We start from the raw sequence: 25,331 nt of genomic DNA on the forward strand, positions 1-25,331 counted from the left end.
GGCCGCCGGAGGCGCCCAGGGAGGGCAGACCATCCATGCTCCCCGGCCGGCTCTGGAGGACCTTGACCCGAGGCCGCACCGGAGCCTTGGGGCCTAATGAGGATCCCGCCCTAGGCTCCAGGCGGCGGGGTGAGAAGCCGGCTCTGACGGGTGGAGACTCCGCCCAGAGCCCACCCCCGGGTGCCCAAGGCTACGGGTGGGTGGCACTGGGGAGGGATCCCGAGGGCCTGGGTCCCAGAAGCAGAGGAGCAGTAAGGACCCCAGGGGCGGGCGGGAGGCCAAGAGGCCCAGGAACTGAAAGGGACAGGAGCTCTTAAGAATGGGGACTAGCTCTAGGCCGGGGGTAGCCAGTGTTCCCCCGGGCCTCTGCCAAGCAGATTCTCCCAGTTCCTTATTTATTTTGTGTAAAGTCTGTACATATGGAGCAGTATGTGTGTATATGTCTATGTTCGCCCCTCTGGGAGGAATGGGGGAACCTTAGCCTTCAGCCAGAGTGCACTTCATTAAGGGCAGCCCCAAGACTATATAGACTCCACAACCACACTCTCCGGGACCTCGTGCTGTCCAGGATCTTCCACCAAACCTACCCTCTCATCCTTTTCCAGGTGCACTTCATCCCACCCTCATTCGCTACCCGTTGGCTCTTTATCCACCCACTGGTCCACTTGATTTTGGATTCCTATTCTGGAGAAGTTGATGGGCTTGAGGGTAAAGAGTGCAGCTCCCTCCCTCGTTGGGAGATGGGAGTTTTTGGACCCCCTGTCTGGCTGGTGTGTGTGTGTGTGTGTGTGTGTGCGTGCGCGCGCGCGCGCGAGTTCTGAGAGCAAGTGTGCCTAGACTGCCCCATCTGGGCCATCTGGTTTGAGTGGAGGGGTTATACAGTCCTGTGTGACTGGGGGTCTTGTCCATTGTACATTTGTGGTTTCTCCAATAAATTATTTTCTATGTAAAGGAGACGAATGGTTCTGTCCATTTCTGCTGCTGGAGAACCCCCACTTTGGGGCTTTGAAGAGGGCCATGCCTGGGACCCCTTCCCTCCATTCTCTTGGGAAATTCAACGTTATTCTCCCCTCCACCACAGGCATGCCCTTCATTCCGGAGGGAAGGCTAGAGCACAGCTGATCTACTTTTTCAGATGGATAACTGGAGTGTTTGGATAAGTGATCTGAGAAAGTTAAGGAATGTGTAAAGAATTAGGGGAGAAGGCTGAGGTCCGGGGATTGGAGACTGTAATCCAAGAAGGGATGTCCAGAGATTCAGAACTACTGGGTTTAGGGAGAGGAAGGTAGTGTAGACAAGGACAGTTAATGAAGCTCAAAGGTCAGCTTGTTGGCACAAGGTTGAATCCTCGTGGGAGCGCTGCCACAAAGAGTTTGGTATGCATCAAAAGCGAGTTATTCCTTACATAAAATATATGGAAGATGTCAGGCTGCGAATCAGGGAATGGATTCATCCTAGGGCTCAGAGACTGAGCAAAAAAAGGGGACTGAAAACTCTGTATGGGCTGGCTTCATGGTGAATGAGGTATCTTAGGAAAAATTTTGGTGGGGGGGCCATGAAGAATTCTAAGGCCCAAAGCCTGTGAGATACAGACATGATCTTCAAAGATAAAAGCTAGAACCTCTTCTGTGGACATATATTCTGACCTCTATATTGAGCAAGCTCATCCCTCAGTCTTTTTAAACCACTTAGGTGAAAACTGGACCTAGACGACAGCAAGACAGCCAAACACCTTTTCTTAAGGATTACATCACTGAGTGTTGTTTTCTAGAATAGCAACATTAGTCCGGGGAAGAATAGAGGTTGAGGCAGCCCTTCCTTGGCAGGCTATTTGTCCCAGATGTTTTTGACAAACATTTCTTCTAAGCTTGAGGCTGACATCATCTGGGATTAGGAGATGCCCGTGAGCTTAGGGCAAGCATGGATTCTACCTCTGAGCTGATGCTGAATGTCTAGGTTGGGTCTCTGGTCCTGTACATGACTCATCCCTGCATCCTTTTAACCAGGTGCCAAGGCCAAGGCCCCACCCCTTACACCTTTCGGAGAGCCTTTTCTCCCAAAGCTTAGACAAGCACAGGATTAGTCTTCAGGAGATGAGCCAGCCAGAAGCAGATCACAAATAATTATAACCGTCTTAGTTCTGTTTGTGAAGGCTTGGGAGGGCTGGGGTGGTTCCAGCAACACCTGGTCTCCAGGGTCCCTGGGCCCTAAATCTATGATCCCGAGTTCCTTGCCTCCCCCCTAAAAAGATATGGGGAGGATGTACCAAGTTCAAGAAGACAAAGGTGGATCTTCTGGGAAAAAGTCACAAATAAGACCCTTCAAACTTGGGTCTTTTGTTTGTTGATCAAATGAGAGAAATGTTTTGTTTGATCTTATCAGAGCTTCCATCTCCCAGAGCACAAGAAGAAGCCCTTAGCAAAGTATAGCCATGATTGTCCAGGGCCTCGCCTGTACCCTGTGCTTTTTTGATCCTTGGGCATTTGTGTCTGCTTCCCACTTGGTTCCACGTCCCCCTCCAGGTTGGGCCTCAGTCCTCTGAGACCATAGCAAGAGTATAATAAAGCTCCTCCTTTCTCCTCAGTGTCACTTGGTTATTTACAGACTTCAGGCACCAGCAAACCAGAGCCCTCTGCCGCTTCCACCCTTTCTAGGGAAGAAATGAAGGCCAAGCTGTTCTCTCACAATCCTCAGCTTTGCCTCTTTGACCGCAGTGCAAATCGTGCTTAAAAGTAGGTGGTAAAACTGGAGCTGCAGCAGATGCATGGGACAGGGTGGAAGGGGAAGCCCAGCACCCCAACTTCTCTTTCATGGTCAAAAGACACAAGGAGCCACCCCACTCTCTAAGAACAGCCAGGAGAGCAAAGAGCTCAGCTTGGTCCAGCCCAGGAGTGGGGTTTGGTGGGTCTGGGGGGGTGGGGAGGGTGTCAGGAGCTTGGGAGAGAAAGCAAGGGGGGGGGGCAGCTAGGGGCATCAGTGGATAGAAAGCGAGACTTGGAATAGAGAGGATCTGTGTTCAGATCTGAGTTCCAGGCTGAACTCAGACACTTCCCAGCTGTGTGACCCTGGGCATGTCACTTCACCCCAATTGTCTAGTGGTTCTTCTGTCTTGGAATGGATACTTAAGTACCAGGAGGTAAGGGTTTTAATAAAATAAAATAAAAATCCTAGCAAAGGCAGGAGCTCTTTCTGAAGCTACAGAATCCTGGGGTAGAGGGATGTTGGTTAAGGCCGGGAACCAAGCCAAGCGGCTGTCACACTCACTTTCTGGAGTGGTCCGGCCACCTGGCTCACCAACCTTCACCATCAATGGCTGAGTGACCACACCAAGCCCCACATGCTTAGAATCCCTGGGACATTCTTAAGTTCGGACCCTTCTTGAAGTTAGCTTAAGCCTCTCCTTGACTCTCCATTTTTCCTCAAGCTTTAAGTTCTACACTCCACCTAAATACTCCTGAAGCTCCTTCCAACTAGAATACAGTATCTGGAGCCCTAAATCCTGGGTTCAAATCTCTCTTTTGAGTGCTTGAGAAAGTTATCTCTGGGTCTTAGTTTTCCCAGATCCAAACTAAGGGCATTGCCTTAAACTCTAAGGCCCCTTTTAGACCTAAATCCTACGGATCCTCTGAGCTTGGGGTCTGAGGCTGATGGGAAACACTCTTCCCAATGGGGATGCTTCATCCAGGCAGGGAGGTGGAGAGCACGGAGGAGGCAGTTAGTAGCAGCGCCATCTCCTCTTCTGTGAGTGCTCCAGCCAGCACTTGAGCCCTAGAACCCCGCTCTGAAGAGGCTCGGGGGGGAAGTTGGAGGAAGGGAGAGCAGGAGGTCTTGGCTGGGGCCGCGTGGGGCACAGGGACCAGAGGTGGGGTGGCAGCAGGAGCGGAGGGACGGACACAGTGGGGACACACACGCACACACACACAGTCTGGTTTATTGGCTCGTCACACACACATATGTACACACACATAAATATTCCAATGTACAGATTTTACACGGGGCTCACGGATGCCCTCGCCCCTCTCCTCAGGCTCTTCATCCAGTGCCCCACACTCTCCACACCTCATCTCCAGGCTAGTCCGGCCATGGCTTTGTGAACAGTCCTTGAATGAAGCCTCGGGGTGAAGGCGAAGGGCAGGAGGCAGGGAAGGGGAGAGGGCCTGCTCTCCCCTCCCTTTAGGTGCCTCCAAAGGGCCCGTCCCTTTTCAATGGCACCCACGGGGCCCTGGGCTGGGCGTCAGCTGCAATTCCTCCCTTCCTTGTCCTCTTCTTCTCCTCTCCACCCCCTCTTTCTCCCCCTGTGTCCCCCCTTGCCTATGTCTCTCTCCCCCTTTCCTGCAGGGGGAGGGAGGTGAGCCCCAGATGCTGGGGTCTCCTCGGACCCCGATCCTCCCCGGGCCTCACAGGAGGCTAGGGCTCCGGTGCAGCTCGGCGGAGGTGCTAGAACCATTGGCAGGGGTGGGGGTCAGGCTGCCCTCCCCGGGGCAGCCATGCTGCAGCAGGATATCCACACACTCCTGGCTGCCGGCTCGGCGGGCGTAGGCCAGCGGAGTCAAGCCCCGGGCGTCCCGGCTCCTCACATCCACCCCGTACTGTGGAGAGAAGGAGGACTCAGGCCCAAGCCGAGAGGAGGGGGCGGGGAGCCCGAGGGGCCCGGGGCAGCGCGAGGGGCCGGCCGGGGTCGGGGGGACTCACCCAGATGAGCAGCTGGGTGAAGACGACGTTGGCCATGGCGCTGGACAGGTGCAGGGCGGTGCGGCCATCCCCGTCCCCGTAGGTCTCGTTCACCTCCTCCTTGGAGCCGTGGGCCAAGAGCATCACCAGGAGCCGCAGGTCGTCCTCCACCACGGCCCGGAGCAGCTGCTGGCCCAGGGGCACGTCAGAGCTGGGCAGGGGCGCCAGGAACAGCTTCTGCTCGTACTTGGCCCTGATCCAGTGCTCCTTCTCCTCCCTGAAAACACAGGCCCGCCGAGGCCCGGCCCGGCCTCGGTCAGGAGGGGGTGGGCGGCCGAAGGGAGGGCTCTGTGTGAGGGGCGCAGCCACGAAGGGGTGGCAGGAGAACGCTGTGCAGAGGGCGCAGCAGGAAGGCTGCCGGCAGCGGCCCAAGAGACGGCTTATCTGGCCCCCGTTCCTCCCCCACCCTGCTTGTCAGCGCTGGCAACAAAAGGGGGGAAGCTCGTGACAGAGGGGACATCACGGCCCTATCTCCCGCCCATTCTCCCCATCTCTGCTCAGGCTGGGGCACCTCGGGCGACCGAGAGATAGGCACCCCGCGCATGCGCTCCCTGCGGCCCCCTGACCCGCTGATAACGGCTCAGAAAGGGCCCGTTGTTGTGAGAGGCCTGAGTGACAGGCCGGCCCGGGGAGGGCCAGCCCCAGGGGCCCCACAGCAAGCAAAAGCAGCAGCTCTCCTGTCATTAACCCTTATGGCTCACTCTGCTAGCCATCCCTGTGCCCCTCCTCCAGGAGGGCCCCCAGAAGACTGCCTCCCCTCCCCGTCGCCCCGAGACGACGGGCCCCACTTCCCCTCACCTGCAGGCCTCGGGCCCCGGCTTGGCGTAGCCATCCAGGGCCCCCTCCCACACGCTGTTGGCCAAAGCGTTGCCCATGGCGGTCATCACAGCCAGCAGCTCAGGGGGCCAGTCGTCCAGATCCAGGGACCGCACTCGAGACAGGTGGGCCCCCAGGTGCCGGTGGATCCCCGAGCATTCAATGCACATGAGGGCACCCAGGTTCAGGCTGGCCCAGTCCGGGTCTGGTGAGGAGAGAGGAGAGCTCCGGGGGATCAGGGAACCCAGGGAAGGGCCGGCTCCTGGAGCTCTCCTCTGCCCCCCACCCTCACCCCCTTCTTACTTCTCTCACGGAGCCCTCCCTGCCCTCTTTGGCCCTTTTGTACTCACTGGGAGAGTCGCAGTCGATACAGAAGCTGTTGCCTCGGGCGGTGCGGACGGCCTGCACGGCCAGTGCCGAGTTCTGACTGCCCAGGCGCGTCTGCAACAGGGTGGGAGAGAGGGCTGTGGGCCCTGGGGCCACCCCTGCCCGGTCAGGCCACCAGAGCTGTGCCCAGGCCCCAGACCCACTCCACTGCTGGTGACGGGGCCCCTTTGGGCCCTCCATCCCCTCACCTTATCCTTGGCACTCCGACAACCCTGCAGGCTGGCGAGGATCTGAGCCTGGACACTCTGTACCCACAGCTCCCGCTCTTCTGCCGTGGAGGCCTCAAAATGCCACGTCTGCCCCGTGAGCGACACGACCATGAACTCAAAAGACTCTTCTGCATCTGGGGAAATGGGTGTTTTGGGGGGGAAGGCGGGGGCGGGCGAGTGGGAACACAATGATTCAGGAAACGGAAGGCTCGGCTCCGATTTCCCTCCGAGTACTCAATCATCCTGCTCTGCCAGCCACCCCTTCTTCCCCACATCCCTCTGCAGCTATCCGTCTGCCTGCCGCCAGCCAGGGAAGGGCTCCCCAAAACCAGCGGAGGAGCACAAGAGCGGCAGAGTTCTGCCAAGGAAGCCCTTGAACTTGGACTACCTGCAGAAGGGCAGACCAAAGGCCGCAGGGGTAGAGGTCCATGAAAGGCCCCAAAGTGTCTGTCTGGGGAGGGACGGAAGGGGGTGCTAGGAGGGGCGGGGGGTGGGGCGGGAGTGGAGGAGAACACGAGCGCCATCCGTACATGTCAGCTGCAGCCGCCTCATTTTGCAGCTCATTAAACCCAATATTCCTGACGGCATCAGCGAGGGGCTCCGGGGAACCAATCCCCCCTCCCCCACCATCCCATCCCAGACACTCGAGAAGGGCAGGGGAGCTAGGAGAGGAAGAGGGGGTCTCTCCATGGGCAGGGACCTGACCCCGTCTGCAACTACAAGAGCATGGGGCCAGGCCCCGGGCCCGGCAATCTGGGGACGGCTCCAAGTACCCTTCCTGAAGGTCCCCCTAGACGACAGCCACATTAATCTCAGCCCCCCGGTCACTGCCCCGTGGGCACACAATCCCTAATAAGCAGAGGGACGCCTGTGTGTGTGCTTCAGGGGGCTGGCGAGAAAGCACGAGCTACGTGGGGAGCCTGGGCTGAGGCCAAGGGCAAAGGGAGCACTGGCCCTGCCCAAGCTGGGGTCACCTGTTGGATCCTGAGGCCCCCCGGGCTTCTCCCTCTCTCTCTCTTCCCGTCTCTCCCTCCCTCTCTGTCTCTCTCTCCTTCCCCCTCTCTATCTCTATCGCTCTTGCTGTCTCTGTCTCTCCCCACCCCACGGGCCTGACTGGAACCCCAGGCTGAAATATCTTCTCCCGTGCCAGGCTCTAAAGCCCAGACCTCCTAGATGCTTCCCAAAAAACTTCTTCTTCCCCAGCCTGACTCCAATGCTAAATTCTGAACCCTAACAAGGTCCCAACTCCTCTTCCCCACCCGCCAGTGAGGGGCGGCCGGGGCTCCCAAAGCCAGGAGCAAGGAGGCCAGTCTGGACAGTCGGGGACGAAGAGGAATGAAGGTACATTGGGAAGGCTCAGGAGAGTCACAAGGACCAGGACAAGGGTGGGAAAACGGTAGGGAGTCATTTAGTGGAAGCAGAGTCGGGGAAGGAATGGAAGAAGTCCCCAAGCAAGCTTACCAATGAGGAGAGGAGCATGTGTAAAGGGCCTCCAGCGTGCCCAGGACGGAGCCAGGAGAGATAGGGGGATAGGCAAGGGTGTTTGGAAGACAGCGATTAAACAGGGCTATTTCCTAACTCCCGTCCACAACAGAAGAAGTGAGTTTAAATGGCAGCGTGGTGTGTTGAAGTTAGACACAGGAAAGGCTTTTTTCTACTTAAACAGCGGGCCTGCATGACGAGTCCCTTCGGCAGTCAGCAGTCCCAGAGGCCATCCTGGCGGTCAGAACGGTCTCTGGCCTGGGCCTGCCCTCGGTTCCCTTTACCTTCAGCCATGCTAGTGGGGCCGTCCGGTCGGGGGGTTCCCGTACTTTTTTTCCGACGGTGCTTCTTACGGTTGGCGTGGGGCGATGGAGGGGGCTCCAGCTTAGGGCTGGAGCTGAGCACGTCAGATGGGCCACTGGCTGGGAAAAGGAAAAGGGAAAAAAGGTAGAAAGCAAAGCAGAGAAGGCCTGGGATGCCGGCACAGGCGCAGCAGGGGAGCCCTGAGCTTCCTCCCATCCGGCTCCTACTCCATCCCTGGGACCCGACAAAGGTCACGGCCGGGGCTTCAGGGCCCAGAAGAGGGGCGTGAGGGCTGGGGGGCTGGGGAGGCACCGAACAAACTGGGGTAGAGGCAATGGGCACATACGGCCGGGAGAGGAGGGAGGGAACGCTCGGTTCCCGCAGCTCCAAGGGGTGGAGGGCGGCCCGGGGAGCTCACAGGGAGCCGCAGCCCCGGCAGCTCGGCACCAAATTTATCCTCAATCACACTCCCCGCTCCTCACAATTAATAGCAGAATTAGAAACAATCAGGGAGCTGCCTAATTACTGTCAATTAGAGCGCGCTAATCAAGCTCCCGTCTCCCACACCCCGCCCGGCGCTCACCACTAAATGTCAAACTTCATTAGAGGCAGACACGCTCCCTCCCTCCCCCCTCCTTCCTCCCTGCCTCCCCAGCAGGGCCTCCATGATGGCAGCGATAGGCCATCAGCGCCGGGAGCCCAGGGGCTGCCCCCCTCCGCCAAGGCTCTGCGTGTCAGTTACGTGGCACTGTGGAGATGCGAGTTTGGGGGCGCACGCTTCCATGGGGGGCTCCCCTAACGTGCCCTTCTGGGGCATGGCCCGGGGACAGAGGCCCCCACACTGGGAAAGCTGGGCAGGGCAGAAGGGTGGAGGGACAAAGTGCTCCGTTAAGGTTAGGGGGTGCAGAGGCTCAGGATGAGACTGGGGGGAGGGGGTGGAGCCTGGCACCAAACAAGGCGAGGGGGTGGAGCCCGGGAAGGGCTTTGGCCTTCTCCCTCCCTCGGGGTGCCCCTGCCCCAGACCCCCTCCCTCCCCAGTCTCTCACTTTCCAGTGAGGCAGCCCGCCCTCCGCTCCATCATCCCTCCTTCAGCCAGCGCCCGCCTGCCCCCCGCCGGGAGGCTGATGAGCTGACTGCACGGGGGGCTGATGGGGATCGAGGAGCCGCCACCAGCTCTGCCCCGGGCCGCCAGGGGCCAGGAAGAGGGAGAAGGCTGGGGCTGGGGGGAAGCCCTGAGCACCCCGGCCCCCACCCTGGGGAGCCACTCACCAGGGTGCTGAATGCCCGGGGGCAGGGCAGTCGCTTCACTCCACTGGTCAGCGCTAGATACAGAGCAGGAACGCTGATGGAGCCCGTCCGGCCGGGGCCCTGCCAAGGCTGAGCTGCTCAGGGAGCGGTCCGAGTGCAGGGACGTGCTGCTGGCTGAATGGGGGGCACCTGAAGTGGGGGAGAGGGGGCTCGATCGGGGGAGCGAGAGCCAGGCAGCCCACGGTCACTGGGCTCCCACACTTCCCTCCTGAGCAGACCCTGGCGGGACAGCCCGGATCCATGGCTCAAAGGCACTGGCAAGGCCAGAGGGTGGTCAGGACCCACCCGGAGGCAGCCTGGGTCACGGCCCCCTCCCTCCATGAACATCTGCTGCCCCCAGCCCGGCCTCACACCTCCAAGAAGGGCCAACACTCCCAGGAGGGCAGGGAGCGATGCCGTTGCAGGAAGGGGTTCAGTGGCTAGTCAGGGGCTTCCTGTCCCGGATGGGCCCCCCCAAGTGGCTGGGGCCCGAAGACAAGGAAGGAAGGTCAGTCCGGAAGCCGGCCTCTGGGCCCTAAATCCCCCTCTCCATGTGTCACTTGCTCTGCGTCAGCTTTGCTGCCATTCTAACGAGGAATAAGTGTATCAAATTCAAGTAATTATGTCTAATTAGTATTAGTAATTATCCTGTTGGGCTGGGGAAAATTAATCTTTCGTCTCCCATCGGGGAAGGATGGCAAAGCTGAGGGGGAATGGCCTCGAGGTGCGTGTGTCCCGAGAAGCCCTCGGGGGGCAGAGGGGTAGGGTTTGGGGGAGACCCCATCAGGGCTCCTCAGGCATCTCTCCAGACCCTTCTCAGACAAGAGTCTCCTTGCTGGGGTGAGCCGGGAGGCGTCAGGCCGGGTGGGGGATGTCTTGGCCTTGGGCTGGGATGCGGAGCTGAGGAAGATGGCTCATTACGGACAGGAGCAGGGCAGCGGGATGTTACTGGGCCAGTCACTGGCTGGGAAGGAGCTAGTATTCTGGGCCTACTGGGAATCGGGCTGGAGACGGGCAAGAAAGCAGAACTGCAGAGCTGGGTCTGCTCCCAGCTAAGGGCTGGTACCAGGAGGATAGCAGAGCCACCAAGAGGCTGCTTGAGGGCAGGAACCCCGTCTTAGATCTCTGGTATTACACCCCCTATGTACCTCCGGAGGAGGGCCCCAACGGCACCTAACACAGGGCTGGGTACGTGCAAATGCTACTTGTTGAACTGAGGAAGCCCAAGGCACGCCCGCCGCCTCCCTCTCTTCCAGGCTTGCCTCATTTCCATCCCAGTCACATCCATTCTCCGGTCAGGGGCCAAAAGGGTTGGAGTGATTCCACTCAGTCCCTCTCCATGAGGCCTACTGCAGGGAAGGAGGGCACGTGTGGCCCGCCTGGGACCTCTCTGGTCCCCTGGCTCCCTGCCTCACCCAACTCTGGTCCAGTCCCCCCTCCACCCCCACAGCCCCCCAGCTCGAAGCCCTGAGGGAGGGAAAGTGCTTTCCTTTCTCTTTGTTAATTCTCCCCTCATTACGCCTGCAATCCCACAATCAGTGTGCACTGTAATTGTCGAATTTGATGCTAATGATTAATGAATTAAACATGGAGCCATCAATTAGTCCTCGGAGGATAATTCTGCATAAAGCAGCGGATAATGTAATTACAGTAACAAAGATAATGAGATGTTAACATCGCCCGGCGAGTGAGAGACATGTGTGTGTGCCCGAGCCTGTGTGCAGGAGGTCTGGGGCACAGAGTGCCAGGGGTACACTGGGTTTGGGGGGAAGCCTGTCGGCCTATAGCGTGTACCATGGGAGGGTGTCTGGCAGGGAGGTGACTGGGTACAGCCTGTACGGCAGGAGGCTCTTTCCTACGACGGCGATGAGTCATGGTACTGCACAGTTCCCCCTCGGTCCCCAAACTCTAGGGGTGGCCCTGCCCAGGCGGGGCTCCCCTCCAAGCCCTGACTTCACCCGAGCCTTCTGTTAAGCGGACCCCCAAACCTAGGGAAGTCGGCAATGTTATCCATGACACTTTTCTGGAGAGGAGAAAATGGAGGGTTCTGGGGAAAACCCTTAGCCTTTGCTGGAAACTGGTTTACTAAGTGACCACCTCCTGCGTCCACCCCTGGGCACGCCTTCCATCAGAGGTTTAACTTTGTCAGCAAGAGGGGCTGTTTCAAATGCAGTGTCCCAAAAGTCTGAGGGCAGTTTTAAGTGACTAGCTTGCTCCCAGACTTTGGGGACACCCACCTTGTATAGAACCACAAAAGCCAAGGGATGGAAGAGGCCTTTGTAGACATCTAGCCCCTGCCAAAGGTGATGGGTAGCTCACTACTTCACATATATTCTCATTTTGGGGTCCGACATCTCTGGCTGAGTACTTCTTTGTACCTTTGCCCTGGCACTTGGCACCATGCTTTGGGCATTTAGTATTTTCTGGTTACCATATTTGTTGAATCTATCTTCACCTATGCTACTGCCCTAGTATCCCCAGCACCTCATTTTGTCTCTTTGGTGCTCCTATGGATCACTGATATTTGTCTGATCAACAGAAGACGGAAGAAACACATGGGGCAGAGGAGGGGGAGAGGTCATAGTAAAGTCTGCACGTGCCCCTCGGACCTAACAGGGCCCACCCGCAGGAGGCTGCAACCTTGGCCCCCAAACACTGCCCCCTGCTTCCCCTCCCAGTCTTGGAGAGTGGAGATACAGGTTTTCTGGGAGGCTACTGCAGGGCTGAGAGGTTCTCCTACACTTGACAGAAATTAGGTGGTGGGGTCAGAAAAGGAGGGGGTGTCCTGAGCCTAAAAGAAATGGGACTATGAGTCTAGCCAATCAATTGGGGATAGACGGAGAAGAATGAGTTTTGGAGGGAATGAATTGGCTTGTGGGTGGTAGGCATGATGGAGCCAAGGGGAAGGAAGGTAGGACTAGAAAAGAACATCTCTAGTAAGGAAGGCAAGAGTAATGGGAATCTGGAATAAGCTAGCTCCAAGAATGGAAGAGAGACCATGGGTTCCATGTTGGAAGTTGGAAACATGGAAGTTCACACCTTAGCCACGAGACGGAAGAAAGAAGAGAGGAAGGAGCTACCCCTGTCCCCTTTCCTGCCCATAATCTTTTCCCCTGGAGAATGAGGCCTGTGTCCAAAGCCTGGATTCCCTTTCAGGCTCCTCAACCCAAATAAGCAGGCCCCCTGGGATTCTACAGTCACAACCAAGAGTTGGGCTGCTGATGGTCACACTGCCCTGTGAGCTCCTGGCTGCCTGAGATCTCCTCTCTCCCATCTGCCACCACCGGCTGAGGAGTCTGAGGCAGCACCCAAAGGAAATGTGTTCTTGGCCCCCTGCTCCTGACTGAGAATGTAAGCTAGACAATGTTCCGTGGGCCATATTCCTGGCACCATTCTCCCAGCTTCTCTCTCCCTTTCTAGCCCCAAGAGGTGCCCCACCACCCATCCCCTGCCTTTTAGCCCTGGGCCAGAAGCTACCCACCCCAACAAGACTAGCACTCTCAAGTCATTGCTGACATCTGGCCTCTCCCCTAAGTGACCACAGCCCCTGAACCAGCCCCCCTGGGCACCAAGGCTCAGAGGTTCCTGCTGCCCCACTCCTAGCACCCTACCCACCCCTCAAGCAGTAGTGTTCCTCTCCTCACCTGTACTCCCCCCAAGCTGGGTGTTGCTTCTCTCTAGGACCAGCCCATTGGCACGGGGGCTGGCACCAGCTGAGGCTGTGGAGGCTGTGGCCCGGGGTAGCCGCTTCCCTGGGACTTTGACCGTGGTGCGCAGCAGGTCGATTTCCTTGCCATGAATATTCTGCATGTAATCCTGACAGAGGGAGAGAAGGGAGGGATGACTATCCATTACGTGCCGGTAATCCAAATACCTGTGATGTGGTATAGCCCTCAACCCCTTTCCCACCCAATGGAATAGGGATCACCCCCATACTTTATGTGTCAGGGCACTGCAGGAAAGGGGATAGGCATGCTGGGCTTCCTGTCCATTCTTTCCTGAGGCCTACTACAATAAAACAGTGCTGGACCTGGAGTCAGAGGACGTGGGCTTGACTCCTGACTGCTAATTAAATATGAGTGATTCAAACACAAGTCACTTGACCTCCTTCAGTTTCTTTACCCACAAAATGAGGAGGAAGGTAAGATGATCTCTTAAGTCCCTGGTTCTCCCTAGGCCAGGCTGCATCTTAGCTATAGGCACTGAAGGAAGACGCTCCAAGGGCCCTGGGTGCTGGGCTGGACCTGGATCCCAAGTGGAAGGTGAGGGTCAGAGCTGAGGCAGTTACAGTGGGTCTGGGCTGGGAGATCTTGGCACTGGCTGAGGCCACAATGGGCCCTTAAGGCAGCACTCCCAGCAGGAAGGATTGACGATTAGGGGGTCAAGAAATCCCCTCAGGAAAGACAAAAGAACAGGTGCCAGGACTAGAATTCAGGAGAGGTGAGGAAAAGGGGTGGTAAAGTGAACAAAGTTGAACTCCTATTCCCCTCAGGTGGCCAACATTGCTCCTCAGAGTTCCTCTCTCTGTCAGGCCCTGACAGAACTAAACCAATGATGGCAGGCCAGGGAGGATCCTCTCTGAAGACAGGGCCCCACCGAGTTTTCTGGGCTGAGTACCCTTTTTAGGGGATGCTCTACCTATTGCTGATTGGGGCCATGAAGGCTCAGGAAGGCATTTCTTTTAAGCTGGAGTTAAGATACAGGAAATTCAATCTGAATGCATTCATTTAGTAGTACCTACAATGTGCCATACAAAAAATGAAGCAGTCCCTGACCTCAAGGAGCTTCCATTCTACTGTGGAAGTTAAGTACAAAACATATACAAAATAATGCAGGTGCCAAGAAGTGATCAGTAAGGACTTCATCCAGGTCACTATGGTACTAAGCCCTGAAGAGAGCTAGGGATTTCAAGAGGAAGAGATCCCTTACAATGCCCATTGGACCTTGCCCTAGGACCAAAGAGAGAGCCTCCCACACTTCCTGGAGTCCAATGTTTCTGGGAAAGCTGTCCAGAAATGAGGCACGCATGTGCTGTGGCCAAGTGGCCCCGGGTTACTGTCTCTATTGCTGCCCCACACCCTGCCTCGACATCTAAACTTTGGCTGATGAAGGGGAAAGTTGATGTTGCTTGGGGGAAGAGACCCCAGAGAGCACAGAAGCCAGTCCCAAGCTTCTTATCCTATAGTCATGCTCCCTGGCTCCCTCCTATCCACTTTTCCTTTCTCGATTTGCCCTCACCTTTGCAGAATGTCCTAATTTTATTTTTCCTCTTTATGTAAAAAAAGTCAATATTGGCGTTTCTTAAAGGAAAATAGATATTTCTTTGCCTGCAGGATCCAGGTTGGCAGTTGTTGAGGACCCTGGATGGCACTGACAATGCACACAACAGATTCCCCATTCCTTTCTGCATGGATGGCCCTGGGGTAAGCTCTGGAGGCAAGTGGCTTCCCTGGCAATGGGAAGTCTATTTTCCCCTCACCCCCACCCCACCCCCAAATCTGAGGTATTTGTAATACCCCAGAGGGTGAAGGGACAACATGGCCAGTCTGACTTTGGATGGAACCAGAGAAGCCTTTTCTAGGCAGTGGGGTATAGTTTTATCCTGGGGAAAGGGACTGAGCACTGCTCAAATAAGTAAAGAGGCTACCCAGCCCAAATAAGCAAAGAACTGAACTGGGGAAGGAGATGGTGGGGAGGGGGAGAGGGAGAAGGGAAAAGGAAGGCACTGTCAGCTGGCATCAGCTGAGCAGACTCCATGCAAGAAGTGAGCTTTTGGGCTTAGCTGAATAAGAAGAAAAGAACTTGGGGTGGGGGGAAATTCAAGTTGCGTGTGTATAACATGAGAAAAATCACAGTGAGAGAAGTAGGCAAGGCTTTCCAAGTGAGGGCAAACTGCGTGGCATGAGATCTTGAGTATGTCTTTCTCTGGGTCCCTAAGATTCACAGAAGGTAACCAGAAGGAATGAGTAAGAACCAACAGGTGTCAATGGAGACAAGGGCTCCTAGAGCAAAATGGCAACCTGGGGACTTGATCCAAGTTGAAATTCCTGAGATCCATGAACGGTAACATCTCCCCCAAGACCAGAAGTCAAGGCTGACACAAGAGCTCCCTTCCAACCCTGTTTCACTCCTCCAATCCCTGACCCAAAGCCAGCGGTCTCAAATCCTGGCTAGAGCTAGAACCTGAAAGAATAATGGTCACTAATAACAGTAACTTTGGGGGGACAAGGAAATAGGCAGGGCATGAGAAAGGAAACACCAGTACAGCTACCTAAGTCTATCTATGCATTTCCTATAACGAACCCCAACCACACTCCAGTGAAATGACTCATTTTGGGGCCTCCCCAGTAAAACAGAAGGGCTGTACTCCAAGGTTCCTTCCTATCTTTTGGCTCTTCCCTGCCGGCTTTGATGTTAAATTCATCCCCCAACCACCCTGTCCTTAGCACCGCCTGCCCTCTCTCCAGTCTAGACGTATGCCCTCTCCAGCGGCTTGGCTCATTCCCCTCACTCTTAGCTGAACCCTAGCCTGCCAAACACACATCTGGGTTTCAGCCTGTCCCCAGCCCAGCACAATCACCTCTTACAGCGGCTGCCTCCTGACAACTGGCAGCAGCTGGCTGGGCCAAAGTCACAGCTGCAGCTCCTTCTCTGGGGTGGGGGCTTGGGTCTGCTCTAGTTCACAAGGAGGTCACAGCAGCTGCACCAGCCTGCCAGGCCCCATTCTAGCCCAGAGCTGGCTGAAGCCAGGGATGTGGAGAAACCCGCTGACAAGCCCTTTTTTCCCTTCTTCCTATTCACAAATCCAGGAAAGCTCTCTGTTCCGAGGAGACGTGGTGGGACGGGGCCGAGGGACCCAGAAGCCACCAAGGGACTCTGGGGAAAGAGGCTGCCCAGTAGGTGGACCCAGAGTCCAAAGCAAACATGTCCACTAGACCCAATGTGGAGCCTCGCCCCTGACACCAGGTCCCACGGCTCCTGGATGACAGACAGCAGCAGGCTGGAAGCTAAGAGGTGGAGTGTTGGGGACGGGCAGCTCAGGGGCGGCGGCAGCGGCAACGTTTCCCTCCGTCAGCAGAACGGGAAGCATGGCAGCGGCGGCGACGGCAGCGGCTGCTCCGGAGAGCGGTCACCACGGCTGCCTTTATTACCCACCATCAAACAGCAATTTCTTCCCCAGCCTCCTCGCTAATTACCCAGCCAGCGTTCTCATCTCGTTTTATTACTGGAATTAACAACGAGTTCAGAGCGTGGAAAGCTATTAAGATGTGTGATTAAGCCACATTCAATTAGTTTCTACAAACAATTTAATTGATGTTGCAGATAGAATTAACAGAAGGTGATTGTGTGAATGGCTCCACTGGCTGCAAAATGGGGGAGGCTCTGGCTGGCTCTCTGGGGCTGGGCAGGAGCTGGGCTCCAAGCCCGAGGCCTGCCTGCCTCCCTTTTCCCACTGTGTCCGGCAGGCCCCCTCATTCCAGGAATGACTCACCGGCATTATCTTTCCCTTTCAGGCCTCGGGCGGCACCTCACTCAAAGAGGGCAAAAAGATCTCGGCTAGGCCAGAAACTTAATGCCAAGTCCTTGGAGTGCCTCACTGGGAAACTACTTGTTCACTAGGGACTGTGGGAACGGAAGGAAGCTAAGCCAAAGGGGTCTGGGTGACTCTGCCCTGGCACTCCAAAAGTTTACCAGGTTAGATAAGCATAAAGGCAGCAAAGGTGAGGGCAAGACTGGTAGAGAGGGAGGCACAGGGACCGCCGTCCCCAAAGGGTTCAAGGGAGCAAAGCTCCAAGAGCCATGGCCCGAAGGAGGTAACCTATGCTTGGGTGCTAAGTGCATGGTCTTGAGAGAAGATCCTGTCCCAATCGCTGCCTTCAAGCACTTGACTACATATTATTTTATGCTCACTTCCAATTCTAGAGCTAAAAGGGCTCCTGGAGAGCCCCTAAAGCCCATTCTTTATAAGATGAGGCAACTGAGGCCCAGACGGTGAGGCCAGTTCTTGCCCAAGGTCTTCATATGTTGGCCTTCTGACTCGCTAGTTTGGTGCCCTCTCACCCCATGCGCCCTCATTGCTTCCTGTCTCTGAGTCTTGTCTCCATCACTAGAAGGTTTAGAGTCTAGCCCCCACATTGCTTGGGGCTGGTCCTCAAGGGGCCCCCATTCCCCCTCACTTACTGGGGGTCCCCTTAGGCACAGAGATCCCTATTAATGACCTTAGTAAATTTTGGGGCCATGATCCAGGAATTCAAACGGCTGAGGAGGTGCTTAAATGGGTGAAAAGTTGCCGCTGCTGCTTCACTCTGTGGCTCTGAGATCATTGTGGGTCCCCCACACCTCAAAATCTGATTCTGATACCAAGGAGGTCAGAGGCAGATACACCAAGAGTGTGTGTGTGGGGGGGTGAGGGGGAAGAGTGGAGAGGATAAAGGTCACCCCTTGAGCCTCTCCACCAGGGACAATACACTACCTGCCCTTTCTGTCCAGGGCTCTGCCTCTTTTGGGAAGACAAGGGAGAGGAAGAGGGGCTCGCTGGTGCAGGGACCCAGGTCCCTCTAGGACAGTACCCAGTGGAAGCCCTCCAGAGAGAGCAAGGGGAAAGGAAAGGAAGGGGCAAGTCTGTGAGTGATGGTGCATGGCAGGAAGAAGTGGTACATATGGTTCCGGAACCAGTTTGGGAAAGGGCAAGAAGCACTGACAGACGACTACTTAAGGAGGCTGGTCAGCGACTCTCATTTCCACAATGATATTAAACCAGTGAATAAGGGGCATGGAAGAGGAGAGCAGAATGGGTGTTAACCAGCTGGGACCCCGGAACGGTCACTTCACCTTTCCTTGACTATCAAAATCCAAGGGGTTGATCTGGGTCCCTTTGGGTTCAGAAATCCTTTTTCAGATGAACACTCATGATCTATTCCTAAGTAACGATCCCTCATCACTCCTCCAGAGCCCCTGTAGAAGGTTCCAAAACGTTCCCCTCATCTCAACTGATGCTCAAAATAACCCTGGAAAGTAAATGGGGCAGGTGGTATTCTGGTTGTACGCCCATCTCACTGAGAAAACTGAGATCTGAGGGAGTCTGGGATAGAGCCCAGGGCCCCCAGGCTTCACCCCACTCCCTCCCTTTCACTGGATCGTGCCGACTCACTAGAGGGAAGGCTCTCTTTGCGAGCAGAGGAGCTGAGGGATGAGCCCCAAGTCACCCCCTAGTCTTAGGGCTATGATTCTGCCCCAGCCACCACATGGCCCTCTCTGATCTGTTCCCCTGGAAGTGCTAACACTGAAGACTAAGTGGAGAGTGAGTGCCCAGGGCACTGAGAAGGAGGAAATTCAGACGGGTCAGCCTGAGAAAAAGACTTTCAGACAGCTCCAGGGCTATGTGGGGCTAGGGGCAAGCTAGGCCCAAGAGTAGAAGAATATTTTTAGAAATGTATTGACTAGGGGTGCAGCTGGGTGGCTTGGTGGACTGAGGGTCCTGGGTTCAAAGCTGACCTCATATACTTCCTAGTTGTGTGACCCTGGACAAGTCACTTTACCCCCATTGCCTAGCCCTTACCACTCTTCTGCCATGGAACCAATACACAGTATTAATTCTCAGACAGAAGGCAAGGGTTGTTTAAAAAAGAAAGAAATATATTGCCTGGGAACCTTCTGGGAAAATTTTCTTGGGAGGTGTTCCTTGGGGGGGGGGGGGAGGAATCCTCTGGGCTAGGTGGTCATTGGGGGATTGGGATTCAGAAAAGTTTGGACCCCACCTGCATGACAAGTCGGGCAGATGCCAAGGAAGGGCTGGGGACCCTGGGAGGAGGCCGAGGGCCCAGAGGCCGGGGGCGGGGCCAGCCCACGTGCTGTGCTTGAGGGGCTGCTCAGGAGAACTCATTAGCCCCACAGTGGGGCGGTGACAGAGATGGATTCTAGAGACAGCTGTGTGCTGGAGCCACGCAGTGAGGGAGAAGAGGGCGGCGGGAGAGGGAACTGCTGCCACGGGGCCACGGTGCATGCAGTGCCTCGCCTTTCCCCAAATTCCCTTCATCCTGACCTCCGCTCCCTAGCCTGACTCTGCCCCCTCTGAGGGCAGGGGAGCCCCGAGCCTGCCCTGGCAGCCCTGTGCTTCTGCCAGGGCCCAGCCTGATCCCCCGGGGCTGAGCCCCCAGAGCCTTTGGATGGCTCAGACATAATCATTTCACAACCGAACATTTGTCTTTGAGATACCTCGTGGATCGACTCCAGAACAGAATAATGCAATTTGTGTGTGTGGCCCCGTCAGGTTTTCAGGGTGGTTTTCTTGCAACAACCACATTGGGGCAGGTTGTGCAAGTATGGTCATCCCCATATTATGGCCCAAAAGACTGACATTCAGAGATAAAGAAGTGATTTATCTAGGGTCACACCGCAAGTTAGTGACAAAGATGGGATTTAAATATCATATCTCAAAAGATTTCATGGGACTAAAAACGGGAAGGAAAATGAAAAGATCCATCCAGTTAGACCTCAACATTTGTAATGAGGAGGCAGCCCCTGAGAGGTTGAATGATTTGACTGTGGTCACAAAAGGCATAAATAAGAGAGCTGAATTCAAATCTAGGCCTGTCTTATTTCAAAGTCCAGGGTTTCTTTCCACTATACTATCACACACACACACACACACACACACAGAGTGCACGTGTGTCTGTGTGTGTCTGTGTGTATTCTGGCCTCTTCTGGAATGCAGGGTGGAAAATCTGGGTATTCCAGCTTGCAAAGGAGGATACCCTTTGCCGCCCTGGTAATCATGGGGGGGCTCCCAGTTAGAGGCATTCCCCTCAAGGATTCAGCCTTGAGTCTAAGGACAAAAACCCAACCTGGATCTCATGGTCTTCTCTGGTTCCCAGATCATCCCAGATCAGCCTCTGCAAAAGCTCCCCCGGAATGGCCAGGGCCCATTTCCTAACCCTAGAGAGCCCAGCCTATAAGGAGGCCTTCCCTCATCCCCTCCCCTCAGTCCCCCTTCTCTTGCTCCACTCCCCCTGGGCTCAGGCCCTCTCTTCTCTGAGACTCACATGTAAGCTGGGGTGGTAGGTGAGCAGCCCGTTGTCACACAGAGTCACATACTTCTTCTTCCACTCCTTGTTCAAGGACTTGCCGCTTCGTTTCAGCAGAATCCCCTGAGAGGAGAGGCAAGATCAAAAACAAGGCAGAGACAACCAAAGTCCCCTAGAATACAAAGAAGGGGAGGGGGGCCCCTGAGGTCTGTTCAGTTCCACCTGGGCACAGTGATCTTTTGCTCAGACCAAGCAGTGATCTCTCTGAACTTACATATGGACCAGGGGAAAACAATCTGACCAACCCATCATCAGGGAAGAAGGAGGTTTATGGAAAAACATGGTGCTCCCTGGCCCATCCCTCAGAAACACCCAGGGTGCTCTTTCTCTGCCTTCCCTTGGGGCAAAGATTCAGCCTAGCAGGGATACTTGTGGCCTAGATTTCTAAGAGTATCTTTGAGGAATGAGCTACTCGAGAAGGCCTGGAAAAGATCCCTGGTCATTCACTCCTCATGGATGGTCTCCATACATGGTTCTAGGAGAGATCATGTATGAACTTTTGCCAACCCCCTCGGCCACCTCATCTCCTTCTCTCCCTTCCCTGCTAAAATGCAAGGAACCAGTGCTTCTGACATCATCCTGAGCAGAGAAGTCACCTTTTAGATGAATAGGTATGAAGGCAGCATGGCTACTGGTCAGAAGAATTAAGGGAAAAGCCCAACATTATAAAGTAGATCAAAGTATCTAAAGTGAGACCCAGGAGGGCAAGACGGGACAACTTCCACACTGACTCCTCTAGTTCCCTTTACCCAAATCTCAGGTTGGGTTGCCCTGGTAATGGCCCTAAGGTCTGGCCTCCCTCCCTAAAACAATAGATGAAGACACACAGCCCTGTTGAAGTACTAGAACTGAGTACTAAAGAGAAAGATGGAACTGGGGATGGAACAAGAGGTGTGAGGCCTGAGAAAGAAGGTCAGGGGTGGAGTAGCTCCTCAGAGGAGGGGAAAGGCAAAGGAAATGGTCACATAGTCCAGAACCATGAAAACGGCAAGGGAAAGATCCCAGGCCTCCCCTTATGAGGGGAGTTGGAGACCAAAAGGACAGAAATTATCATGGAAATGGGGGTTAGGTAAGAAATCTCCTGTGGACAGGGACAGAACAATTCTCTTTGTCCTGGGCATATCTTGGGTTCAAAGCAGGAAAATAGATTAGATTCAGTCCCTTTCTTTTCCTGTGGCCCTTCTGATAATAAAGCTGAGCTCTAGGAACTGAAATTATTAGAAGGGTGGCAGAAGGACAAAAGAATTCCTGGCTGTACTTCCCTATAGTAAATGTTCATGGGGAACTACAATGTAAAGCCAAACTCCAATTATGGATTTAACATCACTCCTTCGCCTTGGAGTTGTTTTCCATCCCCTTTCCTTCTTTTTTTCCCAATTTTTCTTTCCTTCTCATTCCCTAAAAGGACAAACGGTAAGGAGTAGCAGAGTCAAAGGTGGGACTGGTATTGTCACAGGTGATAAAACTAGCTAGGAGGAATGGACTTCCTTCCTTCTTTCTCTCTTATCTTTTTAGAATCTTTCCAGGGCAGAAAAGTAGCAGGCTAGTTAATTGGAGTTAAGTGACTTGCCCAGGGCCATATAACTAGGAAGTATTTCCAGCCATATTTGAAGTCAGATCTTTCTGACTCTGGGCCTGACTATCCTCTGAGCCACCCAGGTGCCCCAGGGTTTGCATTTTTCTAAGCCTGGGAGTTGGGGTGAGGGAACTAAAGAAAGAACTGCAGCCTGCCCTCTGAGAGAACTACCCTGCTGTGGTTCTCATTCTCAGCCTCCCCAGCTGGATTATCGGTAGCCCACTCTCTTTAGTGACACGTTTCCCAAGGCTCTGTGTCCTGGGATCTCATCCCAAGTTCTCTCCCAACAAACTTCATTGTCTCTCATAGATTCGATTATCATTTCTTGGAAGAGAACTCTTGGCTCTATGTGTCTAGTGCTAGTCTTGCTCCGAGATCCAATATTTTGCCAGCTGCCATGGGGACATTTCAGACTGAAGGTTTCATGGACATCTTGACTCCACGTGTCCAGAACATAATTCCTTTCCTTCCCTTCCCATCCTGTCCCCAGACTCACTCAGCCTTCTCTTCCCTCCTTTCTCAAGGCACTACCATCTATCCAGTCATCCAAGTTTGCCACCTGGAGGTCACTCCACACATCCACTCAGTTACCAACCTTGTTAGTCCTATTCTAACTCCATGCCATCTCTCTACACACGTCCAGCACCCTAGTTGGAGTCCGAGTCACTCCTGCTCACGTAACAGAACAGACCCTGGTTTCCTTCTCCTGGCCTCTCCTCTCCAATCTCCAGCCTCCAGACAGCCCCGGAACCCGAGGGGTTGGGGTGGGTGGAGGGAAGCCACAGGCACTCTTCCCTTTCGAGCCCTTTGGTGACGTGACATCTAGACCTCATTTCAGCCTCTTTTCAAATACATAAAATGAAATAGACAGGATTACAAAGAAAACCCATTCTAACAAAATACAATTATTTCCACCTATAAGAGAAAAGGTTCACAGACCTGGGTTAAGAACATCCGCTCTGGAATAAAATGCAAATTCTTCAGTTTGGCATTAAAAGCTGCTCACAGTCTGGCTCTGCCCTATCCTGGCAGCCTTATTGCTCACGTCCTTACAGCGTGTGCTCCAGGCACTGGACAGGCCCATGGGATGGGTCCTTTTACTGTTCTTCCCATGTGACCCTCCATCTCCTACCTGCATGCCTTTGATAGGCCTGGCATGCACTCACTGCTAACTTTTCCCTCTTAGAATCTCTAGTTTCCTACAGAACTCAGCTCAACACTTCCTACTGAAGCCTTTCCTGATTCCCCCTGCCCCTCTCTTGGCAAGGGGGTGCTATGTTTGTCCCAAAATTACCTTGTACTCTCTTGTACACTTTTTTTTTTAAACACTCACCTTCCATCTTAGAATTAACAGTGTGTATTAGTTCCTAGGCAGAAGAGTGATAAGGGATAGACAGTGGGAGTTAAGTGACTTGCCCAGGGTCACCCAGCTAGGACGTGCCTGAGGTCATAATTGAATCCAGATTTTTCTATTTTTAAATTAAGTTTTATGTATGTAAAAATCATTCTTAGCCCAGATTTGGCCTTTAGGCTGTGAATTGCTGTGCCTTTTTCTAGTAGGAAGAATACCAGAACAGGGAGATGTGGGAACCCATGTCTACAGTTACTACTAACTGCATGGCCTTGTACCCTCTGGACTGAAGCTTCTTCATCTATCTATAAAATGGTGGTGGGGTGGGAGGTGCAGATATTTTGGACCATATCCTATATGTGATCCATTCTAGCTCAAATGTTCTGTAATCTAAGTATCTAACAAGGGCAAACAAGGATCTTCCCCCAGCAGCTCCCATCCCTGTGGCTGGTCTCTTAGGACCCTCTGGATGCTTCTTCTTAGTCCTGGCTCTCACTCAAGCCTCTGCACTATTACGGTCCTCCTTCCCAAATCCCTCTTCCACAGAGCCACCTCGGTCCCTCTGGGCCGAGCCACAGATCACAGATTCCCCGAGCTGGAAGGGGCCCAGGCCTCCCTCCTCTTTAGCCAGCCTGGGAGCCTGGATCACGGGGCAGAAGGTGCAGCCGGCTGGGACGGCAGGCCAATATTGGGAGTGGGAAGCCCCTTCCACAGCAGAGGCCTGGCCCTCCCCCCCTTAGACAGTCAGGCAGTAATGATGCTCGTTAGTCGTTAGAGAGGGCGTGGGATGAGCCGCCTCAGGCTTCCGTGTAGGAGGTAACTGCAAGATGGGGTCTGGGGACTCAACCTCCCTCCCACATCCGGCCGGCTGTCCTGCTCCCCTCTCCACCTCTCACCTACCCCAGCCCTGCTCTCCCGGAGGGAGGAGGGAGGGGGCTGGGCTGGGAAAGGCCCTACTTGCCCCTCAGCTCCTTCCCACTGTGCCCGCTGCCCCCCCCAACTCCTGCAGCTCCAAGGAGGGAAGAAGAGCTATGGGGGTCCCTGTTCCCCTCTCCAGGCTGGGCTGGGGCTGTGCACGGTGAAGCAGGAAGCAATCTGGGGCGGAATGGAAGCGGTGCGGAGGCGACGGCCCCCAGAGGACCTGTTCCCACCACCCGCCTCCCTCCCAGCTCCGCCAGCCGACTTAATTGCGGAGTCCGGATTGATTGGGAATGCAAATGGTAAATGAAATGCAATCTCTACTCCCAGCAGGAGCCGGGGGACTGAGGGGGGTGGAAGGGGAAGAAAAGGAAACGGGGAGATAGGACAGGAGGGGGGGCAAAGGGGAGGCGCCAGAGCTGAGCCCAGGAAGGACCAGGGCGGGGTGGGGGGAGAAGGAAAGGATAGGGCCAGAAGGGAGTGAAGGGGAGGGATAAGCATCGCATCCAGGAAGGGCAGGGGCTGCCTCGTGGGGGCTCTGCCACCATGCTCCGTCCCAGGAAGCCTGATAGTGGGGGGTCTGGCTGGGACAAGCCCGGAGATGGGAATACAGCTGTGTGCTGACACCACCCCCCCCAACACCGCCCCACCCCTGGCTGCCAGGGCCAGTGCCAGGAGGCTGTGTCCTGGCTTCCAACGCCCTCCACTGCCCTGCCAACAGAGGGAGGCCAGGACCCTTCCTGGAGGAGCCCCCAGGGTACCTCAAGAGGGCACAACAAATGGGTACTGCCTCTGCCACTGTACAGAGCAGGGCCCAGGGAAGGTGCCGCCTCCAACCATGCCCAGCCTAGATTCAGAGACCTGAGGATCTGGGTTTGAATCCTGCCCCTCTGAGGCCTTGGGAGGACCACTTAATACTCTTAAAGACATTTGCTCATAAAGACAATGAAGGGGGTGAGAAGATGACCTCTAAGGAGCTTCCTGGGACCCTCTGATGCTCTGCATACATTCTCCAACCCCCAACCTTGTTCTCTGCCCCCACTCCTCGCCTCCCCTCTGTTTAGGCTCAGAAAATCCTCGCCAAGGACTGCAGATGCCTTCATTTCCACCTGGGGGAAGCAGGGAGCTGATGGAGAAGGGAGGCTGCGGGGAGCTGGCCCTGCCCCTTCCTCTCCTCTGGCTGCCCA

General features: G+C 55.1%; 1 protein-coding gene across 3 annotated transcripts in view; it reads right to left on the reverse strand.

Annotated features, from left to right (window-relative positions):
- Window positions 1-3,915: 3,915 nt before the first annotated feature.
- Window positions 3,916-25,331, reverse strand: part of AGAP3 (ArfGAP with GTPase domain, ankyrin repeat and PH domain 3) — a 74,059-nt gene continuing 52,643 nt past the window's right edge. For 2 of the 3 annotated variants that reach the window (XM_044679622.1, XM_044679621.1), the window contains 9 exons: window positions 20,258-20,362; window positions 12,860-13,031; window positions 9,198-9,365; window positions 7,910-8,047; window positions 6,123-6,277; window positions 5,898-5,988; window positions 5,530-5,752; window positions 4,693-4,948; window positions 3,916-4,589 (listed from right to left, as the gene is read on the reverse strand). In XM_044679622.1, the coding sequence (XP_044535557.1) occupies window positions 4,398-4,589; window positions 4,693-4,948; window positions 5,530-5,752; window positions 5,898-5,988; window positions 6,123-6,277; window positions 7,910-8,047; window positions 9,198-9,365; window positions 12,860-13,031; window positions 20,258-20,362 (1,500 nt within the window). In that variant the 3' untranslated portion in view covers window positions 3,916-4,397. The remainder of the gene's footprint in view (window positions 4,590-4,692; window positions 4,949-5,529; window positions 5,753-5,897; window positions 5,989-6,122; window positions 6,278-7,909; window positions 8,048-9,197; window positions 9,366-12,859; window positions 13,032-20,257; window positions 20,363-25,331) is intronic. The other variant, XM_044679623.1, reaches the window with a different exon arrangement.

The sequence above is a fragment of the Gracilinanus agilis genome, chromosome 5 (assembly GCF_016433145.1).
Source record: "Gracilinanus agilis isolate LMUSP501 chromosome 5, AgileGrace, whole genome shotgun sequence".
NCBI classification, from domain to species: domain Eukaryota; kingdom Metazoa; phylum Chordata; class Mammalia; order Didelphimorphia; family Didelphidae; genus Gracilinanus; species Gracilinanus agilis.